Source organism: Oncorhynchus masou, chromosome 25 (genome assembly GCF_036934945.1).
Source record: "Oncorhynchus masou masou isolate Uvic2021 chromosome 25, UVic_Omas_1.1, whole genome shotgun sequence".
NCBI lineage: Eukaryota > Metazoa > Chordata > Actinopteri > Salmoniformes > Salmonidae > Oncorhynchus > Oncorhynchus masou.
In genome coordinates this window covers 14,899,732-14,926,414 of record NC_088236.1, presented here as the reverse complement: position 1 = coordinate 14,926,414, position 26,683 = coordinate 14,899,732, and the positions used below count along the sequence as shown (strand labels likewise).

At 43.2% G+C, this 26,683-nt stretch overlaps 1 protein-coding gene across 2 annotated transcripts in view; it reads right to left on the bottom strand.

Moving 5' to 3' along the window:
* Positions 1-398: 398 nt before the first annotated feature.
* Positions 399-26,683, bottom strand: part of LOC135513813 (neural proliferation differentiation and control protein 1-like) — a 42,177-nt gene continuing 15,892 nt past the window's right edge. Inside the window, exons 2-9 of one of the 2 annotated variants that reach the window (XM_064936760.1) lie at positions 15,685-15,846; positions 5,709-5,804; positions 5,286-5,510; positions 2,941-3,007; positions 2,670-2,754; positions 2,260-2,339; positions 1,795-1,894; positions 399-1,525 (exon numbers count right to left, since the gene is read on the bottom strand). In XM_064936760.1, the coding sequence (XP_064792832.1) occupies positions 1,454-1,525; positions 1,795-1,894; positions 2,260-2,339; positions 2,670-2,754; positions 2,941-3,007; positions 5,286-5,510; positions 5,709-5,804; positions 15,685-15,846 (887 nt within the window). In that variant the 3' untranslated portion in view covers positions 399-1,453. The remainder of the gene's footprint in view (positions 1,526-1,794; positions 1,895-2,259; positions 2,340-2,669; positions 2,755-2,940; positions 3,008-5,285; positions 5,511-5,708; positions 5,805-15,684; positions 15,847-26,683) is intronic. The other variant, XM_064936761.1, reaches the window with a different exon arrangement.

Genomic DNA, 26,683 nt, shown 5'->3' with positions numbered 1-26,683 from the left:
AATGCATATTGAATTGTATCCCTTTTTCAGCAGAGCACAGCATCATCAAGTCATGCATAGAGGGACCATTGATACTGAGAATATAATGGCTACATAACAAAACGTAAAAGTTTACCATACATACTGCATGTGCACATTTATGAAACATTAAAATCACCTTTGTATGTAAGAAAAAAAATGTTAAAAAAACGTTTTGGTAATGAAGAAAGTCAAAGATGAGTTGATCCAGATCTTGGGAATGCGTCATTAATGGCACCATATTCTCCACATACTGTAGTGCACTACTTCTGACCGGGGTCGATAATGCGCTGGCAAAAGTAGGGCACCATGTAGAGAATAGGGTGTTATTGGGACACAGATATTTAGTTAGCCAATAATTACTATTGACAGTTTGATAAATTGGCATATTCCCACTGTGCTCCAGCTCTGTTTCAAAGGCATATGGCCTAACATCTGCAGTTCCAGAATGATTTATAGGACCAGTTCCCAGACCCAGATTAAGCCTATTCCTCAACTGAATTTTCAACTGAGATTATCAATGCTTTTTAGTCCAGGAGTCTGGGTAATGCTGCAGTCTATTATTTAGAGAATTTGTATCTGGATTGGTTATTCAATTTCACATTCTGCACAAAATGTTTGCCTCCAACACAATCTTCCTGTTCACTATTACTAAAGGTTTGTGGTTTGGACATTGGCCTGTATAGTTCACTGTAAGTCATGGTCTGGGTAACATTCAAAAGTATGATGCCAGATTCAAAGTTAGTCTCCACAGATTGTGTAATGTAATAAATCATACACCCACAGACCCATAACACATTTATTTTTTCAATGTAGTCCTTCTCTGCTCTCTTCCTGAACCTTTCTGTCGGTATATGTCGTATGAAGCAGGGTGGTATTCATTAGTGCACACCGTAGCATAACATTTTGCAACAGAACACAAAAACAAGAATTTCTTGTTGGAAAAGTTCAGGTATAGAATCTTGCAGAACATGGAGAATAGTATCCATCATCATACACATTAATCTCTCAGTCAGGTATTTGGTTGTGCACATGTTTGACAGAAAAAACAGAGGATATTACAGAATGAATCCACAAGAGATAACAGAGTTAACATACAACAAAACAAGGCATGGTTATGATAGGCCAGACGGAAAGCTTAAAGATCATGTAGGTTTTCTGAGAGTGTGAGACGTCATTGGTCCCAGATATCAGTCTGTTTCAAGAGGAGATTCACGTCAGTCGGTCATTTAGATATAGCGTTCATACAGTCCTCCTCCTCATCACCAGCCCTTCAGTGGAAGTAGTGTATCACGTGGGACAGGTCAAAAGGTTAAACAGAGAAACCTGATGTGTGTTTGTCGGTGTGCAAGGGAGTGAGTATGATTTGATCTTCCTGTACATGTAGGGTGGTATGTTTTATAGGTGCATATCAGAATGTCCAGAGTTGTCAGGGTTACTTGTGGCTCCTCTGAAGGTAAAGGGTGGAGTCATCAAACAAAGGATTCTTCACCTCCATCTCTCCTGTCTAGAGAGGAAAAGAGAGAACGAGAAAGAAAGATAGAAAAAGAGAGAGCGAAAGAAAGGAGAGAAGAGTAAGTTATTACACAGCTAAAACAATAAAATGTGTGTATCTGTAGCCTATTGTAAGTACAAATGTATGTAAACTAAATGTACAGTATTTAACTAAAGGTAAATATATATTGGATATCAGCCATCGCTGCCTCTCCATGTCTGCTATTGTACTGCATGGCTGTGCAGCACACTGTATGTGCATCAGGTATGTCTGTCTCTTACCGGGGCAAGCCCAGGGCACTCATATACCGTGAAATCCCCATCCTCATTCTCCTCATCTGACGTGGCCCCGGAGTCAGGCACCTTGGGTTCATCCCTGTGTCTGGAGACAAAGGAAAAACACTGAGTCATGGAGGTATCCACTCACATCACATAACATCCCAACCCACCATTCACAGAGGAGAACACCGATACAGACTGACAGGAGGACAGGGAAGGAGAAGGGAGGGAAGAGGAGGGAGACAAGGGCAGTGTCTGGAAACATTTACAGCTTACTTCCTCCATACCCCCTCCTCTTAAAAAACATGGGACCTTGGACCTCCACCAATTAGCTTTGAAATGAGTTGAAGGAGAATCAGGAAGCAAGAAATGGATTTTTAGACAGCCAGGGTCAGAGAGCAGACTAAACTGGCAGACAGATATGTCTAGTTAACATACAGACAGAAGGCCATGGGGGGTATGACTCACTTCTCCAGGCAGAGCATCTGCTGTTTCTGGTGTTGGTAGTGGTACATCTGGGCACTCTGAGCCAACCTCCTATCCCCAAGCTGCAGGCAGGACACAGAGGGAGGGCCAGAGATGACATGGCTCTCAACCAGAAGCCGTTTCAGTATAAAATTTATTGTACAGAAGATGTTTGTTCCCATGTGATTAGTATGTTATCAAATCAAACTTTAGATTTATTGAAAATAAAAATTTGTTTTACAGTAAAACAATCAAATTTAGGAGATAAAATAAACAGATGGCAATTAATGAAATAAAATAATATAAAATAAAATAAATAAAACTAACATGAAACAAAAAAACTTTCTTCACTGACATGAATATAATCTGTTGTAACCATGACTTTGTGTGATTGTGTGTTCTGCTGTACATACCACATCATTGTCATAGGAATGGGGCCCCATCCCCCCATAGGCCGGGTAGTCGACCTTCTGAGCCAGCCGCACACCTCTCTGCAACCTGGGATAAGATGGGGGACATCATGGTCAGTTTCCCATAACCACATCATTAAACTACATGACAATTATTAAAATGAGTCAGTACATTTAACTAAGTGAAGTAGGGAACAACAACCACGTATCACAGTTATCGCAGACCATTCTTCCACATAGCTGGTATCAGTGCAAAACAGATGTAGAGTTTTACCTGATCCAACAGACAGCAGCCAAGAGCAAGGCAACAGACCCCACAACCAAAAACACACTGGTCATGACTGTGAAGAGATAGAGAAAGGCTGTCAGGAGAAGAGGAAGAAACATCTGGCAGAGGAAGACATATTACCCAGAATACCAGGAACAGATCAGGTGGGGAGACAGTAAGGAAGTTGGTGTTTGTGGGGTGCATCTCAATTGTAAACTCGGCAACAAAATAAAAGAAACGTCTCTTTTTCAGGACCCTGTCTTTCAAAGATAATTCGTAAAAATCCCCAAAACTTCACAGATCTTCATTGTAAAGGGTTTAAGCACTGTTTCCCATGCTTGTTCAATGAACCATAAACATTTAAATGAACATGCACCTGTGGAACGGTCGTTAAGACACTAACAGCTTACAGACAGTAGGCAATTAAGGTCACAGTTATGAAAACTTAGGACACTAAAGAGGCCTTTCTACTAACTCTGAAAAACACAAAAAGAAAGATGCCCAGGGTCCCTGCTCATCCACGTGAATGTGCCTTAAACATGCTGCAAGGAGGCATTAAGGACTGCAGATGTGGCCAGGGCAATAAATTGCTAAAACAGCGCCACAGGGAGAGAGGACGGACAGCTGATCATCCTCGCAGTGGCAGACCACGTGTAACAACACCTGCACAGTATCGGTACATCCGAACATCACACCTGCGGGACAGGTACATGTTGGAAACAACAACTGTCCGAGTTACACCAGGAACAAACAATCCCTCCATCAGTGCTCAGATTGTGCGCAATAGGCTGAGAGAGGCTGGACTGAGGGCTTGTAGGCCTGTTGTAAGGTAGGTCCTCACCTGACATCACCGGCAACAACGTTGCCTATGGGCACAAACCCATCGTCGCTGGACCAGACAGGACTGGCAAGAAGTGCTCTTCACTGACGAGTCGTGGTTTTGTCTCACCAGGGGTGATGGTCAGATTTGCGTTTATCGTCGAAGGAATGAGCGTTACACCGAGGCCTGTACTCTGGAGCGGGATTGATTTGAAAGTGTAGGATCCGTCATGGTCTGGGCCGATGTGTCACAGCATCATCGGACTCAGCGTGTTGTCATTGCAGGCAATCTCCACGCTGTGCATTACAGGGAAGACATCCTCCTCACTCATGTGGTACCCTTCCAACAGGCTCATCCTGACATGAACCTCCAGCATGACAATGCCACCAGCCATACTGCTCGTTCTGTGCGTGATTTCCTGTAAGACAGGAATGTCAGTGTTCTGCCATGGCCAGTGAAGAGCCAGGATCTCAATCCCATTACGCACGTCTGGGACCTGTTGGATCAGAGGGTGAGGGCTAGGGCCATTGCCCCCAGAAATGTCTGGGAACTTGCAGGTGCCTTGGTGGAAGAGTGGGGTAACATCTCACAGCAAGTACTGGCAAATATGGTGCAGTTCATGAGGAGGAGATGCACTGCAGTACTTAATGCAGCTGGTGGTCACACCAGATACTGACTGACACTTGATTTTGACCCCCCCTTTGTTCAAGGACACATTATTCCATTTCTGTTAGTCACATGTCTGTGGAACTTGTTCAGTTTATGTCTCAGTTGTTGAATCCTATTATGTTCATACAAATATATACACATATTAAAGTTTGCTGAAAATAAACGTAGTTGACAGTGAGAGGACATTTCTTTTTTTGCTGAGATTATTTCCTTGATTCCTCGCATCCTTTGTCCTTGGAACCTCCGATCTTCTACTTGAACGTGCTTAGAGAGGGAGACGAGGAGGGACGGTGTGATGAAACAAGGAAATACAATTAAGATTCACCCATGTACGAGAAAGGAGGACAGGAAAGAGTCCATCTGCAAATTGTCAATATTAATAGGCAAGAGCAGTGACAGTCAGAGCAGCATTCACAAGAGCAGTGACAGTCAGAGCAGCATTCACAAGAGCAGTGACAGTCAGAGCAGCATTCACAAGAGCAGTGACAGTCAGAGCAGCATTCACAAGAGCAGTGACAGTCAGAGCAGCATTCACAAGAGCAGTGTCAGTCAGAGCAGCATTCACAAGAGCAGTGACAGTCAGAGCAGCATTCACAAGAGCAGTGACAGTCAGAGCAGCATTCACAAGAGCAGTGACAGTCAGAGCAGCATTCACAAGAACAGTGACAGTCAGAGCAGCATTCACAAGAGCAGTGTCAGTCAGAGCAGCATTTACAAGAGCAGTGTCAGTCAGAGCAGCATTCACAAGAGCAGCAGGATGCGGAGAAATTAATTCTCAACACAGATCAGGGAATCATGGTTGTCATTCAAAAAATGGGTCAACTGGGACTGAAAATCATTAACAAGGATTAAGGTTACATACTGATAAACACTCGGCTGTTGGAGGGGTAAGGGATGATCAGGGGACCGCTGCGTACTGCTGTGGAGTGGCTGGTAGTGGTGGTGTTGGCTGTAGTGATAGAGGTGGGTGGAGGGGCTGTGGTGGCGCCGTGTGTAGTAGGCTGCTTTGTGGTAGGCCGTTGGGTGAGGATCATTGATCTGTCATCCTCCTCCTCCTTGACTTTAGGAACATCCTGAAAGGAAGAAGCTAGAAGGAGATACAAAAATAAAATATAATTAAATGGTAATTGATAGCAAGGCAAAACGACATCTACTACTAACTTAGCAAATGGTATGGTATTACTGGTCACATTATGTTAATACTATATGCAATTAGTAAAATCTTAGTCAATCAAACCTTCTGAAGTAACACCCTTTGGGACGGGCCAAAGGTTTGTCCTCTCACCTGGATGTCTGAAACCTGATTCAGTCTCCTGTTGGCTGATGATGGTGGACAGGAAGTCTATCTCCTCGTCCACTTCAGGGAAAGTGGTCACTTTGCCTGCATCAAAAAGGAGACCGAAGATGTGGGTCACTGGGTTTCAATGATTACACAATGATGGGGCAACATTTCTAATGATTTGTGCATTTCTAATGGAATTTCACATTTTCCATGCGAGTGAAGGAGAGGAGAGGAGAGGAGGAAAGGAGGGAGATAATGAATCGTCCTCAACCATCCCAATGATTCCAGGTTTGACTCAGATCTACAATTACCAATGATGACCTCATACTACACCATACAGAGTGCCTATGGAGGCTGATTGTCCACAACAAATCAGTCATCAGATGCTGACAACATAGGCTACACCTAAATCAACTACTTATATCCATACAGAATGAAACACTATGAAATACAGTCATAGTCACTGTACTGAATAGATCCAGCGTCTATTCATACTATACAGTGGATTTGGAAAGTATTCCGACCCCTTGACTTTTCCCACATTTTGTTACGCTACAGCCTTATTCTAAAATGGATTAAATAGCCCCCCCCCACCTCCCCCCCATCTACACACAATACCCCATAATGAAAAGCAAAAACTGTTTTTTAGAAACTTTTGAAAAAATGGAAATATCACATTAACATAGTATTCAGACCCTTTACTCTACTCAGTAGTTTGTTGAAGCACCTTTGGCAGCGATTACATCACTGAATCTTCTTGGGTACGACACTACAAGCTTGGCACACCTGTATTTGGGGAGTTTCTCCAATTCTTCTCTGAAGATCCTCGCAAGCGCTGTCAGGTTGGATGGGGAGCATCACTGCACAGCTATATTCAGGTCTCTCCAGAGATGTTTGATGGGGTTCAAGTATGAGCTCTGGTTGGGCCACTCAAAGACACTCCTGTATTGTCTTGGCTGTGTGCTTAGGGTTGTTGTCCTGTTGGAAGGTGAACCTTCGCCTCAGTTTGAGGCCCTGTAGGTTCTGGAGCAGGTTTTCATCAAGGATCTCTACTTTGTTCTGTTCATCTTTCCCTTGATCCTGACTAGTTTCCCAGTCCCTGCCGCTGAAAAATATCCCCACAGGATGCTGCCACCACCATGCTTCACCATAGGGATCGTGCCAGGTATCCTCCAAACATGACGCTTGGTATTCATGCCAAACAATTCAATCTCATCAGACCAGAGAATCTTGTTTCTCATGGTCTGAGAGTCCTTTCGGTGCCTTTTTGCCAACTCCAAGTGGGCTGTCATGTGCCTTTTACTGAAGAGTGGCTTCCGTCTGGCCACTCTACCATAAAGGCCAGATAGGTGGAGCGCTGCATAGACGGTTGTCCTTCTGGAAGGTTCTCCCATCTCCACAGAGGAACTCTGGAGCTGTGTCAGTGTGACCATTAGGTTCTTGGTCACCTCCCTGACCATGACCCTTCTCCCCTAATTGCTCAGTTTGGCCAGGCATCCATCTCTAGGAAGAGTCCTGGTGGTTCCAAACTTCTTCCATTTAAGAATGAGGCCACTGTGTTGTTGGCGACCATCAATGATGCAGAAATGTTTTGGTACCCTTCCCCAGATCTGTGCCTCGACACAATCCTGTCTCGGAGCTCTACAGATAATTCCTTTGACCTCATGGCTTGGTTTTTGCTCTGACATGCAGTGTCAACTGTGAGAACTTATATAGACAGGTGTGTGCCTTTCCAAATCATGTCCAATCAATTGACTTTACCACAAGTGGACTCCAAGTTAGAGAAACATCTCAAGGATGATCAATGGAAACAGGTGCACCGAGCACAATTTGATTATCATAGCAAAGGGTCTGAATACTTAGGTAAATAAGTATGTTTATGTTTTAAATATTTTTGTTTTCAATTTTTTATAAATTAGCAAAAATGTCTAACATGTTTTTGCTTTGTCTTGTTGTTATGGGGTATTGTGTGTAGATTGATGAGGGTGAAAGAAACAATTTAATCAATTTGATAAAAAGGCCGTAGCGTAACAAAAAGTGAAAAAAGTGAAGGGGTCTGAATACTTTACTGAATGCATGGTATAATCTTATTAATAGAAATGCTGTCAGCACTGCTGACTAAAGGAAATATTGAGTCTCTGCTACTTGACTCCAGAGAAATACATTTTCATAGGGACCCAACATGGCTGCCATACGGAATTACATAATGTCATGTAAATGCACCATTAAGCATTAAGGCAGGAGAATCCGGGGATTATCGTGAGAATAATACCCGACTAAGGGCTTTTCTTAATACCGAAGCCAAGCCAAGAAAAAAGCTGCAACAATGCTGCACAGGTATGAGTGTCAGCCTACCCCGGCCAAACCCTCCCCTAACTCAGACAACGCTGGGCCAAACCCTCCCCTAACCCAGACAACGCTGGGCCAAACCCTCCCCTAACCCAGACAACGCTGGGCCAAACCCTCCCCTAACCCAGACAACGCTGGGCCAAACCCTCCCCTAACCCAGACAACGCTGGGCCAAACCCTCCCCTAACCCAGACAACGCTGGGCCAAACCCTCCCCTAACCCGGACAACGCTGGGCCAAACCCTCCCCTAACTCAGACAACGCTGGGCCAAACCCTCCCCTAACCCGGACAACGCTGGGCCAAACCCTCCCCTAACTCAGACAACGCTGGGCCAAACCCTCCCTAACCCGGACAACGCTGGGCCAAACCCTCCCCTAACTCAGACAACGCTGGGCCAAACCCTCCCCTAACCCAGACAACGCTGGGCCAAACCCTCCCCTAACTCAGACAACGCTGGGCCAAACCCTCCCCTAACCCGGACAACGCTGGGCCAAACCCTCCCCTAACCCAGACAACGCTGGGCCAAACCCTCCCCTAACCCAGACAACGCTGGGCCAAACCCTCCCCTAACCCAGACAACGCTGGGCCAAACCCTCCCCTAACCCGGACAACGCTGGGCCAAACCCTCCCCTAACCCGGACAACGCTGGGCCAAACCCTCCCCAACGCTGGGCCAACCCGGACAACGCTGGGCCAAACCCTCCCCTAACCCGGACAACGCTGGGCCAAACCCTCCCCTAACCCGGACAACGCTGGGCCAAACCCTCCCCTAACGCGGACAACGCTGGGCCAAATTGCGCCGTCCTATGAGACTCCTGATCACGGCCGGTTGTTTTACAGCCCGGGAACGAACCAACCCAAACTGTTGCAAACCAAATGCTAGGCTATGAGTGTCTAGATGCCAGGGGAGATGAAGTTGATCAATTGTCTGGCTGGACTGTGGGACAGTGGATGCATATTGATCATTCAAATGGAACTAATAACATGCATTACACGGGGATCGTGGTGAATAACAACCATTCTGCATTCAGGATCCAAACAACCTGTTTTATAATGAAGCAATAAGGCCCAATGGGGTGTGGTATATGGCAAATATACCATCCTTAAGGGATGTTCTTATCCACGATGCAACACGGAGTGCCTGGACACAGCCCTTAGCCGTGGTATATTGACCATATACCACCAACCCCCCCAGACGTGCCTTATTGCTGTTATAAACTTGTTACCAACGTAATTAGAGCAGTAAAAATAAATGTGGTCATACCCGTGGTATACGGTCTGATATACCACGGCTGTCAGTCAAATCGGCAATAAGGGCTCAAACAATGCAGTTTGTAATATTTCATAATATATATAAATGTAATGTATGTATCTCCGTGACTCCATCCATATGCCACATACTGGTACTCAGGGCTGGGAGGAATGCCAGACAGAAGGAACCACTCCATGCTGTCCCCATGTGGCAAGTGTGAAAAAACACCTATAAACAACAAGTGAATTGACAAATCGCTCATCAAGTACAAAAGCCTTGCGCAAACAAACTGTAGCCTATTACAAGCATCAAAGAGCTTTGTGTTGGCGGAGAGAACACACTGCATGTTTACATTGGATTGGTGTGTGATCCATCATACAGTTATGATGAGGCTCTGTGTGCCAGGGAGACAGACTGACTGATGCATGGTGCAGCGTGTGGTTCTGTAGTGTGTGTCCCGGCGTATTTTAGACTGAGTAAGCCAGTGATACAGTAATGCTGGCTGAATCAGAGTGAGTGAGGGGTGCGGTATGTATGTGAGAAAGTGTGTGGGTATTGGTGAGAGTAGGTGAGTAAGTGTGGTGCAGTACGTGGGTGGATGGGTCAGCCTCTCTGTCACGCAGTGCTGCTCTGAGCGTGTGGGTGAAGGGTACAGAGGGCGGGAGGGAGATACAGAGATAATGAGAGAGGGAGAAAGAAATACTGTAGAGAGAGAGTGATTGAGAAAGAGAGAGCAGAGAGAAGTACAGAGATAAAGAGAGGAGGGAACAGAGAGAGATACAGAGAGAGAGAGAGAGATATGTCACAAAATGTCAATTCAATTCAAAAAGGTGCTTTTCTTTATTGGCATGGTAAACATACTGTATGTTTACATTGCCAAAGCAAGTAAAATAAATAAACAATAGTGAGAAAAGACAAAATTGTGAGAAAAAAACAAAATGAACAGCTCTGCTCACAGGTCAGAGAAGCAAAGTGCCCAGTCATCTAAGGTTACAGATGGGTTCACCTGTGGCTTCTAAGAACTGAATAATACATTAGTATAGATCCATCTGCTGGGAACCCTGTAATCAATCCTTCCTATTCAGTCCAATTCAACTATTGTATTCAGCAGACCACAGATGACTCAAATTATCTTGTGTTCCTTGGATAAAGAAAATCAGAAACGTATATCATCTAGAAGCTTAGCAAGAACCTGTATTTTCTGTGAAAAACAGAGGACATCCTTTGTGTGTGTGTGTGTGTGTGTGTGTGTGTGTGTGTGTGTGTGTGTGTGTGTGTGTGTGTGTGTGTGTGTGAGGGAGAAGAGGCAAACCCGGGATGCTGACCTTCTAGGCAGAGTTACTCTGACCAGTGTCTGTGGTCTTTTGTCCATCTTAGTCTTTTATTTTTATTTGCCAGTCTGAGATATGGCTTTTTCTTTGCAACACTGCCTAGAAGGCAAGCATTCCGGAGTTGCCTCGTCACCGTTGAATTTGAGACTTTGCTGGTACTATTTAATGAAGCTGCCAGTTGAGGACTTGTGAGGTGTCTTTCTCAAACTAGACACTCCAATGTACTTGTCATCTTGCTCAGTTTTGCACCGGGGCCTCCCACTCTTTCTATTCTGTTTAGGGCCAGTTTGTGCTGTTCTGTGAAGGGAATAGTACACAGTGTTGTACGAGATCTTCAGTTTCTTGGCAATTTCTCGCATGGAATAGCCTTCATTTCTCAGAACAAGAATAGAATGACGAGTTTCAGAAGAAAGTTCTTTGTTTCTGGCAATTTTGAGCCTGTAATCGAACCCACAAAAGCTGATGCTCCTGATACTCAACTAGTCTAAAGAAGGCCAGTTCTATTGCTCCTTTAGCCAGGACAACAGTATTCAGCTGTGCTAACATAATTGCAAAAGGGTTTTCTAATGATCAATTAGCCTTTTAAAATGATACACTTGGATTGATGGTTGCTGATAATGAGCCTCTGTATGCCTATGTAGATATGCCATTTTTTTAAAGTCAGATGTTTCCAGCTACAATAGTTATTTACAACTTTAACAATGTCTACACTGTATTTATGATCAATTAGATGTTATTTTAATGGACAAAAAAATTAGCTTTTCTTTCAAAAGTGACCCCACACTTTTGAACGGTAGTAAACAAACAACACACACACACACACACACACACACACACACACACACACACACACACACACACACACACACACACACACACACACACACACACACACACACAGTACAAATAAAGAAAAACCCTTGAATGAGTAGGTATCTCAAACAAATATACACAGTACCAGTCAAAAGTTTGGACACGCCTACTCATTCAAGGGTTTTTCTTTATTTTTACTATTTTCTACATTGTAGAATAATAGTGCAGACATCAAAACTATGAAATAACACATATGGAATCATATAGGAACCAAAAAAAGTGTTAAATCAAAATATATGTAATGTTTTAGATTCTTCATAGTAGCCACCCTTTGCCTTGATGACAGCTTTTCACACTCTTGGTCTTTTCTCCACCAGCTTCAGGAGGCAGTCAGAGCTGTTGAGCCTAACAACTTGGAACACTACGTCATTTCCATGTGAATAATATTTGGATGAGACGTTGATCAATGAGATTACAACCTATGTTGGATTCATGTGTCCATCTCAACCAAAAATCCAAGTTATAGTATAAACTTTAAATACAGTTTGATTTGATTGAGTTCTATTCTTTAACTTTGATTTCTGGTTGAGAAGGAGATGTGAATCCAACATATCAATTATTCATTTGTAGACAAACTGGAATTAAAGCGAGACTAAGTCAGTGGCACATTTATAACTATCCAAGCAGATGAATCTCAATCAAATGTTGATATTTGGTTGCGTTGACAATCAAATTTAATATCATTAAATATCATTACATTTGAAATCAACCAGAGCTTGAAATCAGAGCTTGAAACCTCTTGTATTGTTTATTTTAGTTGAATTCTGGCTTGAATTCAAACAACTGCTGTTGATGACATCAAATGCTATAGGTAGCCTAGTGGTTAGAGCATTGGACTAGTAGATCAAATCCCCACGCTGACAAGGTAAAAATATGTTGTTCTGCCCCTGAACAAGGCAGATAACCCACTGTTCCTAGGCCGTCATTGAAAATAAGAATTTGTTCTTAACTGGCTTGCCTAGTTAAATAAATAAAAAATAGGTCTAAATAGCACCATTGGTGAGTGATAAAGTATGATCACATTTTATTTTCTCTGTTAAACCTACCCTTTGGAATGACTTTGATAGCAACCGTGGATGTATTTTGTTTTTAAGTGGAGATCACTCAATAATCATTCTCACGATAGCACACTGGTAGTAGTCACTGACAAATATCATAGCTAAGCTGGGCTTGGTTTAAACCCTGGATGGGAGACCGAAAGGACACTGTAGCTGTAGATACATCAATTTTCAGTCGGAGGTGCTGCTCAGCCCATTGTTTATTTCTTCTGATAGTGGATATGTTGAAATCAGACTTTTTAAATGTACAAATTCAACATATTTTAGTGAAGGGTTGTCTGTTGAAATTTGGTTACCATGATGATATAATCTTGTGGTTGAAATTTCACCCTCAAAACAGTTGATGATGATGACTTTTTCCGATCCAATTCATTTACAAAGAAGATTCCACATCACAATACGTTGACAAATGACTTTGAAACAACGTTGAATTGATCAGTTTGTACCCAGTGGGTAGGCGGTGAGTGAGTCAGAGCTGACTTCAGAGCTGAGTGGGATCTAATACAGGCCAGTGGGCTGCTCAGCACTTAACACTGGTAGCCGGTATCTCTCTCTATTACATCTCTTACTACAGACCAGTTTCCCAACAGTAATGGAACTTAGGCTTAAGAATGTTTTAACGGTGCATCTTTCCTACATCGGCCGAAGATGTAACATGAGTTTACCAAAACACCACGCAGAGAGAATGTTTGCTAAGTGAGTCATTGAGGCATGTTACAATACAGATAGTATCAAAAGAAAGGAAGCACTGCTCTCGGATCAGTGTTCTACCTTTCCAATCTTACCTTAACATTATAATTATTACAATGATGACAGATCAGCTCATAGAGAGATTTTAGCCTATCACCTAAAGGCTACAAATATTGAGGTGGCTTATCATTGCAAGTTAGGCTACACATTATGAAATATATTGAAACAGTAGCATACAAATAGTGAAATAAAACTCAATTGAATTAACATGAAATTGATTTCAATATCATTCAAATATATAGGCCTATGAAGTCTATAATGTATTTATATATTTGAATACAGTCATCTCGGTTTTCATTTGAATCCTGTGGTTTTATATCCTTGGATAGTTATGCAAAGAAATGGCCAAGTTAGTATTTGTAGGCAGTGTCACATTCATTCTGAAGATTCTAACGATGAACGTAGCCTTAAGATACCGGGTTCAGGCCAGACAGCCATGCATCTCACACAGATGGTGAATCAGGTGAAATGATCCCTAATCTAAATCGATTTCCGTTTCAGTCTTTGTTGTTGTCAATTGTTTTCTATCGGTACCACTTTCATTTTGGACAAAACCATATGAATCTATTCCATTGCTCTAACTCTTGAAACTGACCTTTTTCCTGAGTGATCATCTCTCATTCCCCTGATGACGCATCACCTAGCAGCATAATTAACACTCGTTAAAGTCAGAGGCTGTGGGGGCCTGGAAGGGAGAGACTAAACCTAATAGCATCATGCCATTAAAATGGAGCACCATAAACTCCTTTTCACATTAAACTAGTCTCCTGTGACAACGAGAACATTAAAATGGAGCACCGTAAACTCCTTTTCACATTAAACTAGACTCCTGTGACAACGAGAACATTAAAATGGAACACCGTAAACTCCTTTTCACATTAAACTAGTGTCCTGTGACAACGAGAACATTAAAATGGAGCACCGTAAACTCCTTTTCACAATAAACTAGTCTCCTGTGACAACGAGAACATTAAAATGGAACACCGTAAACTCCTTTTCACATTAAACTAGTCTCCTGTGACAACGAGAACATTAAAATGGAACACCGTAAACTCCTTTTCACATTAACCTAGTCTCCTGTGACAACGAGAACATTAAAATGGAGCACCGTAAACTCCTTTTCACATTAAACTAGTCTCTGTGACAACGAGAACATTAAAATGGAGCACCGTAAACTCCTTTTCACATTAAACTAGTCTCCTGTGACAACGAGAACATTAAAATGGAGCACCGTAAACTCCTTTTCACATTAAACTAGTCTCCTGTGACAACGAGAACATTAAAATGGAACACCGTAAACTCCTTTTCACATTAAACTAGTCTCCTGTGACAACGAGAACATTAAAATGGAACACCGTAAACTCCTTTTCACATTAAACTAGTCTCCTGTGACAACGAGAACATTAAAATGGAACACCGTAAACTCCTTTTCACATTAACCTAGTCTCCTGTGACAACGAGAACATTAAAATGGAGCACCGTAAACTCCTTTTCACATTAAACTAGTCTCCTGTGACAACGAGAACATTAAAATGGAGCACCGTAAACTCCTTTTCACATTAACCTAGTGTCCTGTGACAACGAGAACATTAAAATGGAACACCGTAAACTCCTTTTCACATTAACCTAGTGTCCTGTGACAATGAGAACATTAAAATGGAACACCGTAAACTCCTTTTCACATTAAACTAGTCTCCTGTGACAACGAGAACATTAAAATGGAACACCGTAAACTCCTTTTCACATTAAACTAGTCTCCTGTGACAACGAGAACATTAAAATGGAGCACCGTAAACTCCTTTTCACATTAACCTAGTGTCCTGTGACAACGAGAACATTAAAATGGAACACCGTAAACTCCTTTTCACATTAACCTAGTGTCCTGTGACAATGAGAACATTAAAATGGAACACCGTAAACTCCTTTTCACATTAAACTAGTCTCCTGTGACAACGAGAACATTAAAATGGAGCACCGTAAACTCCTTTTCACATTAACCTAGTGTCCTGTGACAATGAGAACATTAAAATGGAGCACCGTAAACTCCTTTTCACATTAACCTAGTGTCCTGTGACAACGAGAACCTTAAAATGTTACATCTATTGGGAGATGGTGGGATATGACAACTGAAATGGAACAATTCTTTCTGTGCGCTGGTTTTGTGTCACTGGGGCTGCCGAAGAGGACGCACCCTGGTTCTGCACTAGTACAACTCCTCCCCATCCTCCATGCAGAGCCTAATTGAGTAGCTCACACAACATTTGGTTCTGGGTTGTCGAGATTACATTGAACATGTATGGCTTTAATGTTCCTACACTTGCAGTAGAAAACCAACAGAAATACATTAGTAAGGGTAAGTAAACTTACCAAAATGAGGGGCGTGACTGGGCCTCCTCTTCACTATGCATCTGCCATGTGAGTTCTCTACCAGCGGGGTGAGGCAGGGGCCACAGTGTGAGCTGCCCGGCTGGCAGAAATGCCTCCTTGCTCGGGCACAGTCCAGGCTACGTGGGCATACGGAAGAAGACCCTGTGAAAACAGACAGACACAGACTAACATTAGTTTTCACATCCATTACTGGATCTCACACAGTTTGGATTTGAACTCCAGTACCCCTCCACCAAAAGTGAAAAAAGGCAAGCCTCTCTCTTCCTGACCGTCAGTGTTAATATCAACATCAGCAGACACATTACTTCATCGTGATATAATTTTAAATGTAAAAATTAAAATCAAATGTAAATTTAAAAACAAAGCACGGGTCTCTAAGATAATAATAATCATTGAGGCTTCCACACAAATTGGACGTGACACCAGAGAACTCATCTCATTATGCAGGCATTAAGTCTTACAGCCTAGCTATTATCAGGGAGCCTGAGGTGACAACGGAAGAGCGAGTGAGAAAGAGAAAAGGGAGGAAATATCATAATAAATCATCATAGTCACCTGCATGTACAGCTAATATAGTCACCAGCTCTACCACACACCAAGCTACAGCTAATCAGACTAGATATGGGCCCTAGGGCGGCAGGTAGCTCAGTGGTTGGGCTAGTAACCGTAAGGTTGCTAGATCAAATCCCCGAGTTGACAAGGTAAAAATATGTCGTTATGCCCCTGAGACACAGCAGGTCTGTTCCCCAGATGCTGAGGAAGTGGATTAAGGCAGCCCCTCGCACCTCTGATTCAGAGGGGTTGGGTTACATACGGAAGACACATTTCAGTTAAAGGCATTCAGTTGTACAACTGACTAGGTATCCCCTTTCCCCTGGTCAAAAACAGTGGACTAAATAAGGAATAGGGGTGTCATTTAAGAGTCCTAGTTTCAGAAGACAATATCTACTTTACTGCCTCTAACTGAAAATCAGGGATCTCAGTCACTTTAATTGCTCACTGTACCAAGTCTATGGTTGTCATAGAAACCAACCTCCTCTGACTTCAAAGTCTTTAGATTGTTATCTGGAGTTTGAAATAATACTGCAGGTTTAGGCTCCCATGGATGAGCACGCTGTTCCAGGTGGAAATCCTTCATTCTGACATGAAAAGATGAAGCCCGGAACCTACTTTTACGCTGCCGTTTGATAATGTTTTGGAGCCGGAGTTGGGCCAAGGTTGTGAACAGCTGTCAGATATATGGCTGTGTGCAGTGGGGTGAAGGTGGGATGCGTTAAGGGAGAGAGCTGTCAGCTAGATCACTTTCACATGGAATAATACCCCTTAAATGACAGACCAAAATAGTGAGTGAGTCAGTCTGCCCAAGGCTCCTGAGTCCTGCTGCGTTGTGTGTCTGTTATCATGCAGAGTAAACGCCTGCTTAACAGAGTAAACGCCTGGCCAGACCCTTCACCAACTGAATAACGCTTTCCCCAGACTGTTCAGCTGTGTGCCGAATGGCAACCTAATCCCTATATGGGGGTCGCCCTAGTTTTTATATAGGGAATAGTGTGCTATTTGGGACACAGTCCTAGTCTTTGTGTGTGTGACAGGCGTCACCTGGGCTAAACTTAAAAGGGATGTTAGAGAAATGCTTACAACCAGCCACTGCCCTTTCGGTCTCCGCCCGCCAATGATCTGTAAACCAGTCCCTCCAGGATTTCGCTGGGATTTTCTGTGATATTTGAGGGCAAAAATGCTTGATTTTCCCACGGCAATTATTCCATTTTGCATGTCAATATGAGATGTTTGTCCAATTTGTCTTGAAAATGCACTGCCGAGGGAAAACGTTTGTTGACGTGTGGCTTGATTGAACCATATTATGCAGTACATGTGCGGTGATTGGTTGAAATTGCGACCCCTCTTTTTGTACTGTGGTAATGAGGCAGTTTTATGTGTTTTATGTTTTATGTGTTTTGTCCAGTAATATATGTGGGGAATTTGGGATTTTGCAACAACAAAAATGAGATCGTAGAATCCTGGAAAGACTGGTCAGCATTTGCAGAGATGTGTTGTTTGAATGTCATATGTTGAACAATATGATTGAACTGACCTTAACCAAAACAGGCTCTCCACCCAAAATGTCTTCTGTACCTCCAAGACAATGGGTGGTAAAAATGGCTCTCGACACCTAGTGGTGTAACCATGTGACCTAGCAGGACTAGAAAAGTACTGCTCCCTTCGCTCAACTCTGGACCAGAAGGAGGGAAAAAACCTCCATCTCCAGCAGCCCGACCACAGGCCCTGGACCTTTGCCTTGAATGGCCAGAACGGGTAACTGATAAGTTTGGGGAAAAGTACCTTTTAGGGAATAGAACAGAAATTGGTACTAAACAGTCTCAGAAGAAAACAGAAGACTTAAGAGCTAGTGTAGCCTGAAAGGTACACTTAAAATAACCTTCTACAAGGAAAGAAAGAGTAGACATTTAGAGCACAGCCTCTGCAACTCAAGCAAGGAGTCAACAGAGAAGAGCAACAATCATAAGGACACTAACTCAGGAGCAACCTGAAGGAGGAACCACCCAACTCAACCAGAAAGCACACACATCCATCATTTTCCATTTCTATCCTACATGTGGCCTGAACAATCAAGAAGCCACAACAGATTTTGATTACAGACTCTGAGTTGAATAAAATGTCATGTTCAGGATCTCCAGACCTTCACTCCTTATCTTTCATTCTATTTCATGATCATTTTCATCATGTTTGTAAATATTTTGATTACACCACTACATCCCTAAAGAAAATAAATGTACTGTTTAAGCCATACGTGCTTAGCAGGACAATGGTCCAATTCACACACTTAAGAGAATACCCCTGGTCATCCTTACTGCTTCTGATCTGGAGGACTCACGAAACAAATACTTTATTTGTAAATTATGTTTGAGTGCAGGAGTGTGGAGGCTACTCGTAATTTAAAAAATATATTTGCTTAATATAACGAATTTGAAATTATTTATACTTTTACTTTTGATATTTAAGTATATTTTAGCAATTACATTTACCCTTAATACTAAAGTATATTTTAAAACAAATACTTTTAGACTTTTACTCAAGTAGTATTTTACTGGGTGACTTTCACTAGAAGCATTTTCTTTACTTTTACTCAAGTATGACAATTGGGTATTTTTTTCCACCACTGAGTAATAAGTGTCCACAGTACCCTGCACATTCAAGGGAAGCAACTCATTCAAGTAAACCTATCAATACTAACCCTTGACAGACATCACATCCCTTTGGAGGGCTACGCAGCTGAAACTCTGAAAGGCTGCTGCGGTTGCCATAACGACTGCCATGGCAACTGAGACTGTGTGACATCATCAGGTGTGAGTCACACTGTGAATGCAGAAGGCGGGGGAAGAGAAGGGGGGCTATCAAGAGAGACAAATGGGGATGAACAAGCTAAGATTAAGACAAACGATAAGAAGAGGGGAACATTTATTTTAAGTTGGCTGGCAAGACCAAGGACAGGAGACCAAGGACAGTGTTTATGTTAAGTAGTAGGATATGTACCATTCTGTTTCTGATAAATGTTCGCAAGCAGATATTCATGAATCCCATCTGAATGTAATTGTATAGTAGCTAAACAATATAGCGATTTTTTTCACAAATTCTCATATTTGTCCTCATTCTTATAGTCCAGACCTGAGCAAAGTCCGGCACGGGGGCCATATGTGGACCACGACCTGATTCAATACGATCCGCGGAATCATGCTCAGATCACATAAAAAAATTGCGATAGTAAAGGTTTGAAAAATGTATTCGTTATTCAAATGAAAAGCACAATGAATACTGGCCTTTGGGTAATGATTTAACTCCCACCACTTGTGGGACATTTATTTTAAAGGCACGTATAAATAACAACTGTACAAGGACAGACAGTGGCTGACACACACACACGTCACAGTTACAAATAGTAGCTAGCTAGAAATTAGCGCAAAAGGTTGTTTTTCCAAAGAAAAGTAGATAATGAATGTAGGGTGTTCCAGCAAGAGTGGACATCGAAATCTTTTCATAAGGAATTTTCACTAAACTGCATTCAGCAAACAACGGAATTGAGAGCACTAGCTATGTACTGTCCCACAAAATTGCTAAACATAGCAAGCCATTCTCTGAGGGAGAATTCATTAAAGAATGTTTCATTGACTCGGCAGCAATATGAGCCATGTTGTGGATACAGTCACACAAGTGGTAAACTTCATAAGAGCAAAATCTTCAAAACCACAGGCAGTTTGTCTCACTGTTGGAGACAGAGTCAGGTCATGCAGATCTCCCCCACCATGCAAACGTGAGATGGCTGAGTTGCTTAAAAAGGGTGTGGGACCTGAAGATTGGAGATTGCTGAGTTTTTGCAAATGAAAGGAAAATGTGGATTTCCCTCAACTGTAAGATGAAGAATGGTTGGCTGATTTTTCCTTCACTGTGGACATCATGACCCTCGAATTAACTAAATTCCAAACTACAAGGGAAGGGCCTTTTTGCACATCAGATGTACAGCCTTGTCAAAGCCTTCAAGGGAAAATTACTCCTCCTGACGCGCCAAGTAGAAACCAACAATCTCACCCACCTTCCGACACTACTAGTCTGTTCCCTATCAGATGACAAGCGGGAGAAGTATACATCGCTGCTGCATGCTTTGAACGGTGAATGTTGAGGATTTCAAAGTGTTGGGAAATGACATGCTGTTGGTTTCCTCTCCTTTCACCTTCAATGTGGATAACGCTCCCACTGACCTGCAACTTGAGCTTATCGATCTTCAGTCTGATGCAGTGATTGGAGAACTCTTCAAAACAATGTCACTGACAAGGTTATATACATCTCTCGATGAACAAAACATTCCAAAGATTAGGAGTCATGCTCAAAAGAGGTTTGCACTGTTTGGGTCAACCTATGTATGTGAACAGACATATTCAGTGATGAAATATAACACACCAAGGCACAGATCTTCTCTTACTGACTCTCACCTCTCAGCAATCCTGTGCATAGCGACATCAGAAACTATACCCGACTTCACTGCTCTAGTCAATGCCCATCAGAGACTTCACTCCTCACACTGAGTAGTGTAAAGCTCTCTGTTTTTGTGCATCCCCATTAACAAGAGTTCTGTCCGTGGTGCTGAATGTAGTGTACATTTCCCTCCATTTAGTTCATTGCATGTTTCATAACGAAAATACCTACCAAAAGGAGAACATGGATGTGGTTTATTTCTGTGCATGTTAAAAAGTAAAATAAGTGGCATATCTGGATGTGAATTACAGTAGATATATCTGTCAACACAGTCATACACATGATGTATAATCCTGTAATATGATTCTGGCCCATGATGGCAAAAATATATTCTAATGTGGCCCTCCATGGAAAATAATTGTTATAGTCCGCGTCCCAAATGGCACCATATTCCCTTTAAGGTTGTGGTCAAACGTAGTGCACTATGTAGGGAATAGGGTGCGATTTGGGACACACACTCAGTTTTCCTGATCTGACTAACAACATTTCTGACCCAATTTGCTACTTTTGCATTTGACAAATCAGCCCTCTCAATTGGTCCTGACAGAGAGCAGATCTCCTATAATCTTCATTCAGCAGCAGCAGGGTATAAATCACCCTGGCTAAGTTCCCCAGAGAGCACACTCTGTCTACAAATCAGCTAGTGTAGCCTAGCCCCAGCCTAGGGAAAGGAATAGTTTTCCTCTGCAGTGTGTGAGTGGCATCGAGATCCTATCATTTCTGGTTTCTATCACTTCTAACATTTCTAATCCTACAAATTCCATAGTGAGTGGTATGAACACCTAACAAGATCCGTATCCACTTGTGATGGTCTTTAGGCAGCATCCAGCTGCTTACTGTCTAGGCTAAGCCAAGCATGCACATATCTGACTATAAGCCATTCAAGAGCGGCATTCTATCGTTTTCTTACCTTATCTGACGGTCAAGAAATCCACTACACTTTGGAGGTTACCTGGTCCATTTAGCAGACAGACTTGGGTTCAAATACTATTTTAATTTATTTCTAAATACCTATCTGGGCTTGGTTGAGCTTGCCTGGCTTAAATGGACCAAATGAATTGGCCCAAAATGGTAAATCTTGTCCACCTGTCACTCAAGGCAGGCTATAGTAAATGCTCATCTTTTTTCGACCAATTGACTGGTCAAAATTCTAAATTGTGTATTTTTCCATAAATATAGGCACATCCTATGTGTTTTAATAAAATCAACTATATGTAGACTACTGAGCTTGTCTGATGCTTTAAGCACACTGTGATTAAATAATTGAGACACAAATGACTCAAGAGGGAGCCAGAGATCAAGATAGCCTAACCAGAATTTTTTTTAACCTTTTCCCGAACTTCCTCCTCCAGCTTCTGCCATTACGTTGCCATTACACCCCTGGGAGTAATAGCCAGTAACATTTAGATTGTAGCCAGTAACATTTGGAGTGTCAAACAATGTTTATAACTAATCCTCAGGGTGTCAATTATCGATAATATTTCAACCGGACAAAAGCGTAAAAAAAAAAGAACGAAGGGCGCGCTTCCCCAGTCCCCTAGCAAAAAGGTATTTGTCTTCGTCGTTTTTCAGAAAACAAGCCTGAAAACATGACTAAAGACTGTTGACATCTAGTGGAAGCCATAGGAACTGCAGCCTGGGCCCTAACCAATTACATAGTCAATAGGCATTCAATGGAAACCCATTTCCTGGATGGATTTTCCTTGAGTTTTCACCTGCCATATCAGGTCTGTCATACTCAGAGACATTATTTTAACAGTTTTAGAAACTTCAGAGTATTTTCTATCTAATTCTACCAAGTATATGCATATCCTAGCTTCTGGGCCTGAGTAACAGGCAGTTTACTTTTGGCACATCACTCATCCAAATTTCCGAATACTGCCCTGTCACTAAAAAGTTAAGACATGAAGGTCAGTAAATCCGTAAATGAGCCCAAATAAATGCTTCACAAATATCAAGTAACAGACATCTCAAAATCAACTGTTTAGAGGAGACTGGGTGAATCAGGCCTTCATGGTTGAATTGCTGCAAAAAAAACTACACGACCATGGTGCTTGCCTACGGAGCTGTGAGGGGAACGGCACCGCAGTACCTCCAGGCTCTGATCAGGCCCTACACCCAAACAAGGGCACTGCGTTCATCCACCTCTGGCCTGCTCGCCTCCCTACCACTGAGGAAGTACAGTTCCCGCTCAGCCCAGTCAAAACTGTTCGCTGCTCTGGCCCCCCAATGGTGGAACAAACTCCCTCACGACGCCAGGACAGCGGAGTCAATCACCACCTTCCGGAGACACCTGAAACCCCACCTCTTTAAGGAATACCTAGGATAGGACAAAGTAATCCTTCTCACCCCCCTTAAATTATTTAGATGCACTATTGTAAAGTGGCTGTTCCACTGGATGTCATAAAGTGAATTCACCAATTTGTAAGTCGCTCTGGATAAGAGCGTCTGCCAAATGACTTAAATGTAATGTAAATGTAAATAAGAAGAGACTTGCTTGGGCCAAGAAACACAAGCAATGGACATTAGACCAGTGGAAATCTGTGCTTTGGTCTGATGAGTACAAATTTGAGATTTTTGGTTCCAACCACCGTGTCTTCGTGCGATGCAGAGTAGGTGAATGGATGATCTCCGCATGTGTTGTTCCCACCGTGAAGCATGGAGGAGGTGGTGTGATGGTGCTTTTCTGGTATTTAGAATTCAAGGCACACTTAACCAGCATAGCTACCACAACATTCTTCTATTATTCTACAATGTAGAAAATAGTAAAAATAAAGAAAAACCCTTGAATGAGGTGTCCAAACTTTTGATTGATATTGTATATAAAAATAGACTACATAAAGCCAACAAATAAAAACATTGCAGCCTGCATGCAGGTAGAAATCACACATGGCCTGTATGCAAGGAACTTGAAACACTGTATCAACTTGGTCCAGCCAGAAGCTCATGCTAATAAACTTTCAACATTGTATAAAATATTCTGTCCCCTCAGAGTTCTGTGGCAGTAAGCGTTGGACAGACACAGTTGTAGGCTATTTGATCCAAGGATAAGTAGTAATCAGGTAGGCCTATTTTATGACATTACCACCGGATCAGTGAACAACATTTTTTTCTCCCTTTCAAAATGAGTGGTTATCGAAAGGGAGGAACCTGGAAAGGTTTTTTAAATAGGCTACATTGAGGAACTATTGTCATTCTCAATGGATGTTAAAAACAGACTTAGTTTACTTGCTGTTTGAGTTGAAGAAAACATTTCTTTGCGAAGCTCCACAGCTCATTAGTGGTGGTGAGTTCAGACAATTAGAAATACTATCAGATTTCTAAGCCTACATTTGCTCGCAGGCCAGGTAGCCTAGGCCTACTTCTATGCGGAATCAGGTGCGTGTCCTTACTCAACAGGAGCGCTCAAAACAAAACACAATGAATAAAACACAATGAATAAATTGACAACTCGGAAACAGAATGAAATAAATCAAAACTTGTTTCTCACAAGTGTAGCCTAGGTTGTGCGCTCTGCAAACAACGTGTCCACTCCGACAATGAGAACATTGAGACCAATAATAATAAATAAATAAAAAATACATAATAATATTATTATTGAATGCATTAACAGAAATGACAGTAACCAAACAAACATTGTAGATTAGAAGTTATGGTAATTAACGGTAAATGTACGACTGGGGAGGCATCCCTGCGGCCTATGCAATGGATTCGTCTACTGAGACAGGAATCAATCAAGCAATAAATGCAATAAAACATTACTTTTTTTGTTGCAACTGATCGACTACCAAATTCTTGGTCGACCAACAGCCTATTGACCAAACAATCGACCATTCAACTGACTGGGATCAGCCCTAAAGTATCTTTAAAATGTCAAATAGTATTTGAACCCAGGTTCACTAGCAGCTCATCTACTGAATGAAAATCTACTCTGACAGAAGAGGGGAATGCAGTAGTACGATATCTCCTACTGAGCCCAACCCACAGTGGGTCAAGACTGTCTGACATGACAGTGTTTTATGCCTATGAACTGTCTGCCAGAGTCAATTACATTCAAACTACTGCAGACCTTTGATTTAGAACAATGCCAATCGTTTTCTGGAGAACTCTCCAACGAATTCATGATCAGAATTCTAATTTAACTGACTCAAACTGAAATTAAACCACTGCTTGGGGATTATCAAAGCAATCGGGAAGTAGAACGGAACAGTATTAAAATGAAAACCCAAAGAAAAAGCTTTTAGTCGTCGGTCCCCTCCACCTCTCACTCAATTTATACTCAGTGACATTGCCAATGTGAATGATTTAAACCCTGCAAGACTCAGTGTTTCCTTCCTCAGTGCCAGCTGAGCTGCTCTCTCCATTCTGTCTACGTCTATCTACGTGTGCAATGCCCTCTGGCTCCACAACCTGCCGCGTAGCTCCTAAACAACCTGCTGCGTAGCTCCTCCACAACCTGCCGCGTAGCTCCTCCACAACCTGCCGCGTAGCTCCTCCACAACCTGCCGCGTAGCTCCTCCACAACCTGCCGCGTAGCTACCAAACAAGCTGCAGCGTAGCTCCTAAACAAGCTGCAGCGTAGCTCCTAAACAAGCTGCAGCGTAGCTCCTAAACAACCTGCAGCGTAGCTCCTAAACAACCTGCAGCGTAGCTCCTCCACAACCTGCCGCGTAGCTCCTCCACAAACTGCCGCGTAGCTCCTAAACAACCTGCCGCGTAGCTCCTAAACAACCTGCCGCGTAGCTCCTCCACAACCTGCCGCGTAGCTCCTCCACAACCTGCCGCGTAGCTCCTAAACAACCTGCCGCGTAGCTCCTCCACAACCTGCAGCGTAGCTACCAAACAAGCTGCAGCATAGCTCCTAAACAAGCTGCAGCGTAGCTCCTAAACAAGCTGCAGCGTAGCTCCTAAACAACCTGCAGCGTAGCTCCTAAACAACCCGCAGCGTAGCTCCTCCACAACCTGCAGCGTAGCTCCTCCACAACCTGCAGCGTAGCTCCTCCACAACCTGCTGCGTAGCTCCTAAACAACCTGCAGCGTAGCTCCTAAACAACCTGCAGCGTAGCTCCTAAACAACCTGCAGCGTAGCTCCTAAACAACCTGCAGCGTAGCTCTTAAGCAACCTGCAGCGTAGCTGCTCCACAACCTGCAGCGTAGCTGCTCCACAACCTGCAGCATAGCTGCTCCACAACCTGCCGCGTAGCTCCTAAACAACCTGCAGCGTAGCTGCTCCACAACCTGCAGCGTAGCTCCTTCACAACCTGCCGCGTAGCTCCTAAACAACCTGCAGCATGGCTCCTCCACAACCTGTCACTCCACAACCTGCCGCGTTGCTCCTAAACAACCTGCAGCGTAGCTCCTCCACAACCTGCAGCGTAGCTCCTCCACAACCTGCAGCGTAGCTCCTCCACAACCTGCAGCGTAGCTCCTCCACAACCTGCAGCATAGCTCCTAAACAACCTGCAGCGTAGCTCCTCCACAACCTGCAGCGTAGCTCCTCCACAACCTGCAGCGTAGCTCCTCCACAACCTGCAGCATAGCTCCTAAACAACCTGCAGCGTAGCTCCTCCACAACCTGCCGCGTAGCTCCTAAACAACCTGCAGCATGGCTCCTCCACAACCTGTCACTCCACAACCTGCCGCGTTGCTCCTAAACAACCTGCAGCGTAGCTCCTCCACAACCTGCAGCGTAGCTCCTCCACAACCTGCAGCGTAGCTCCTCCACAACCTGCAGCGTAGCTCCTCCACAACCTGCAGCATAGCTCCTAAACAACCTGCAGCGTAGCTCCTCCACAACCTGCTGCGTAGCTCCTAAACAACCTGCCGCTACCTATTAGGGCTGGTGATCCTCAGGGCCAGACCAGCCAGGCTGGGAGGTGCTGTCAGGAGGCCAGATGTAGAGGAGTGAAGAAGCCGTAATTAAGCCCTATGT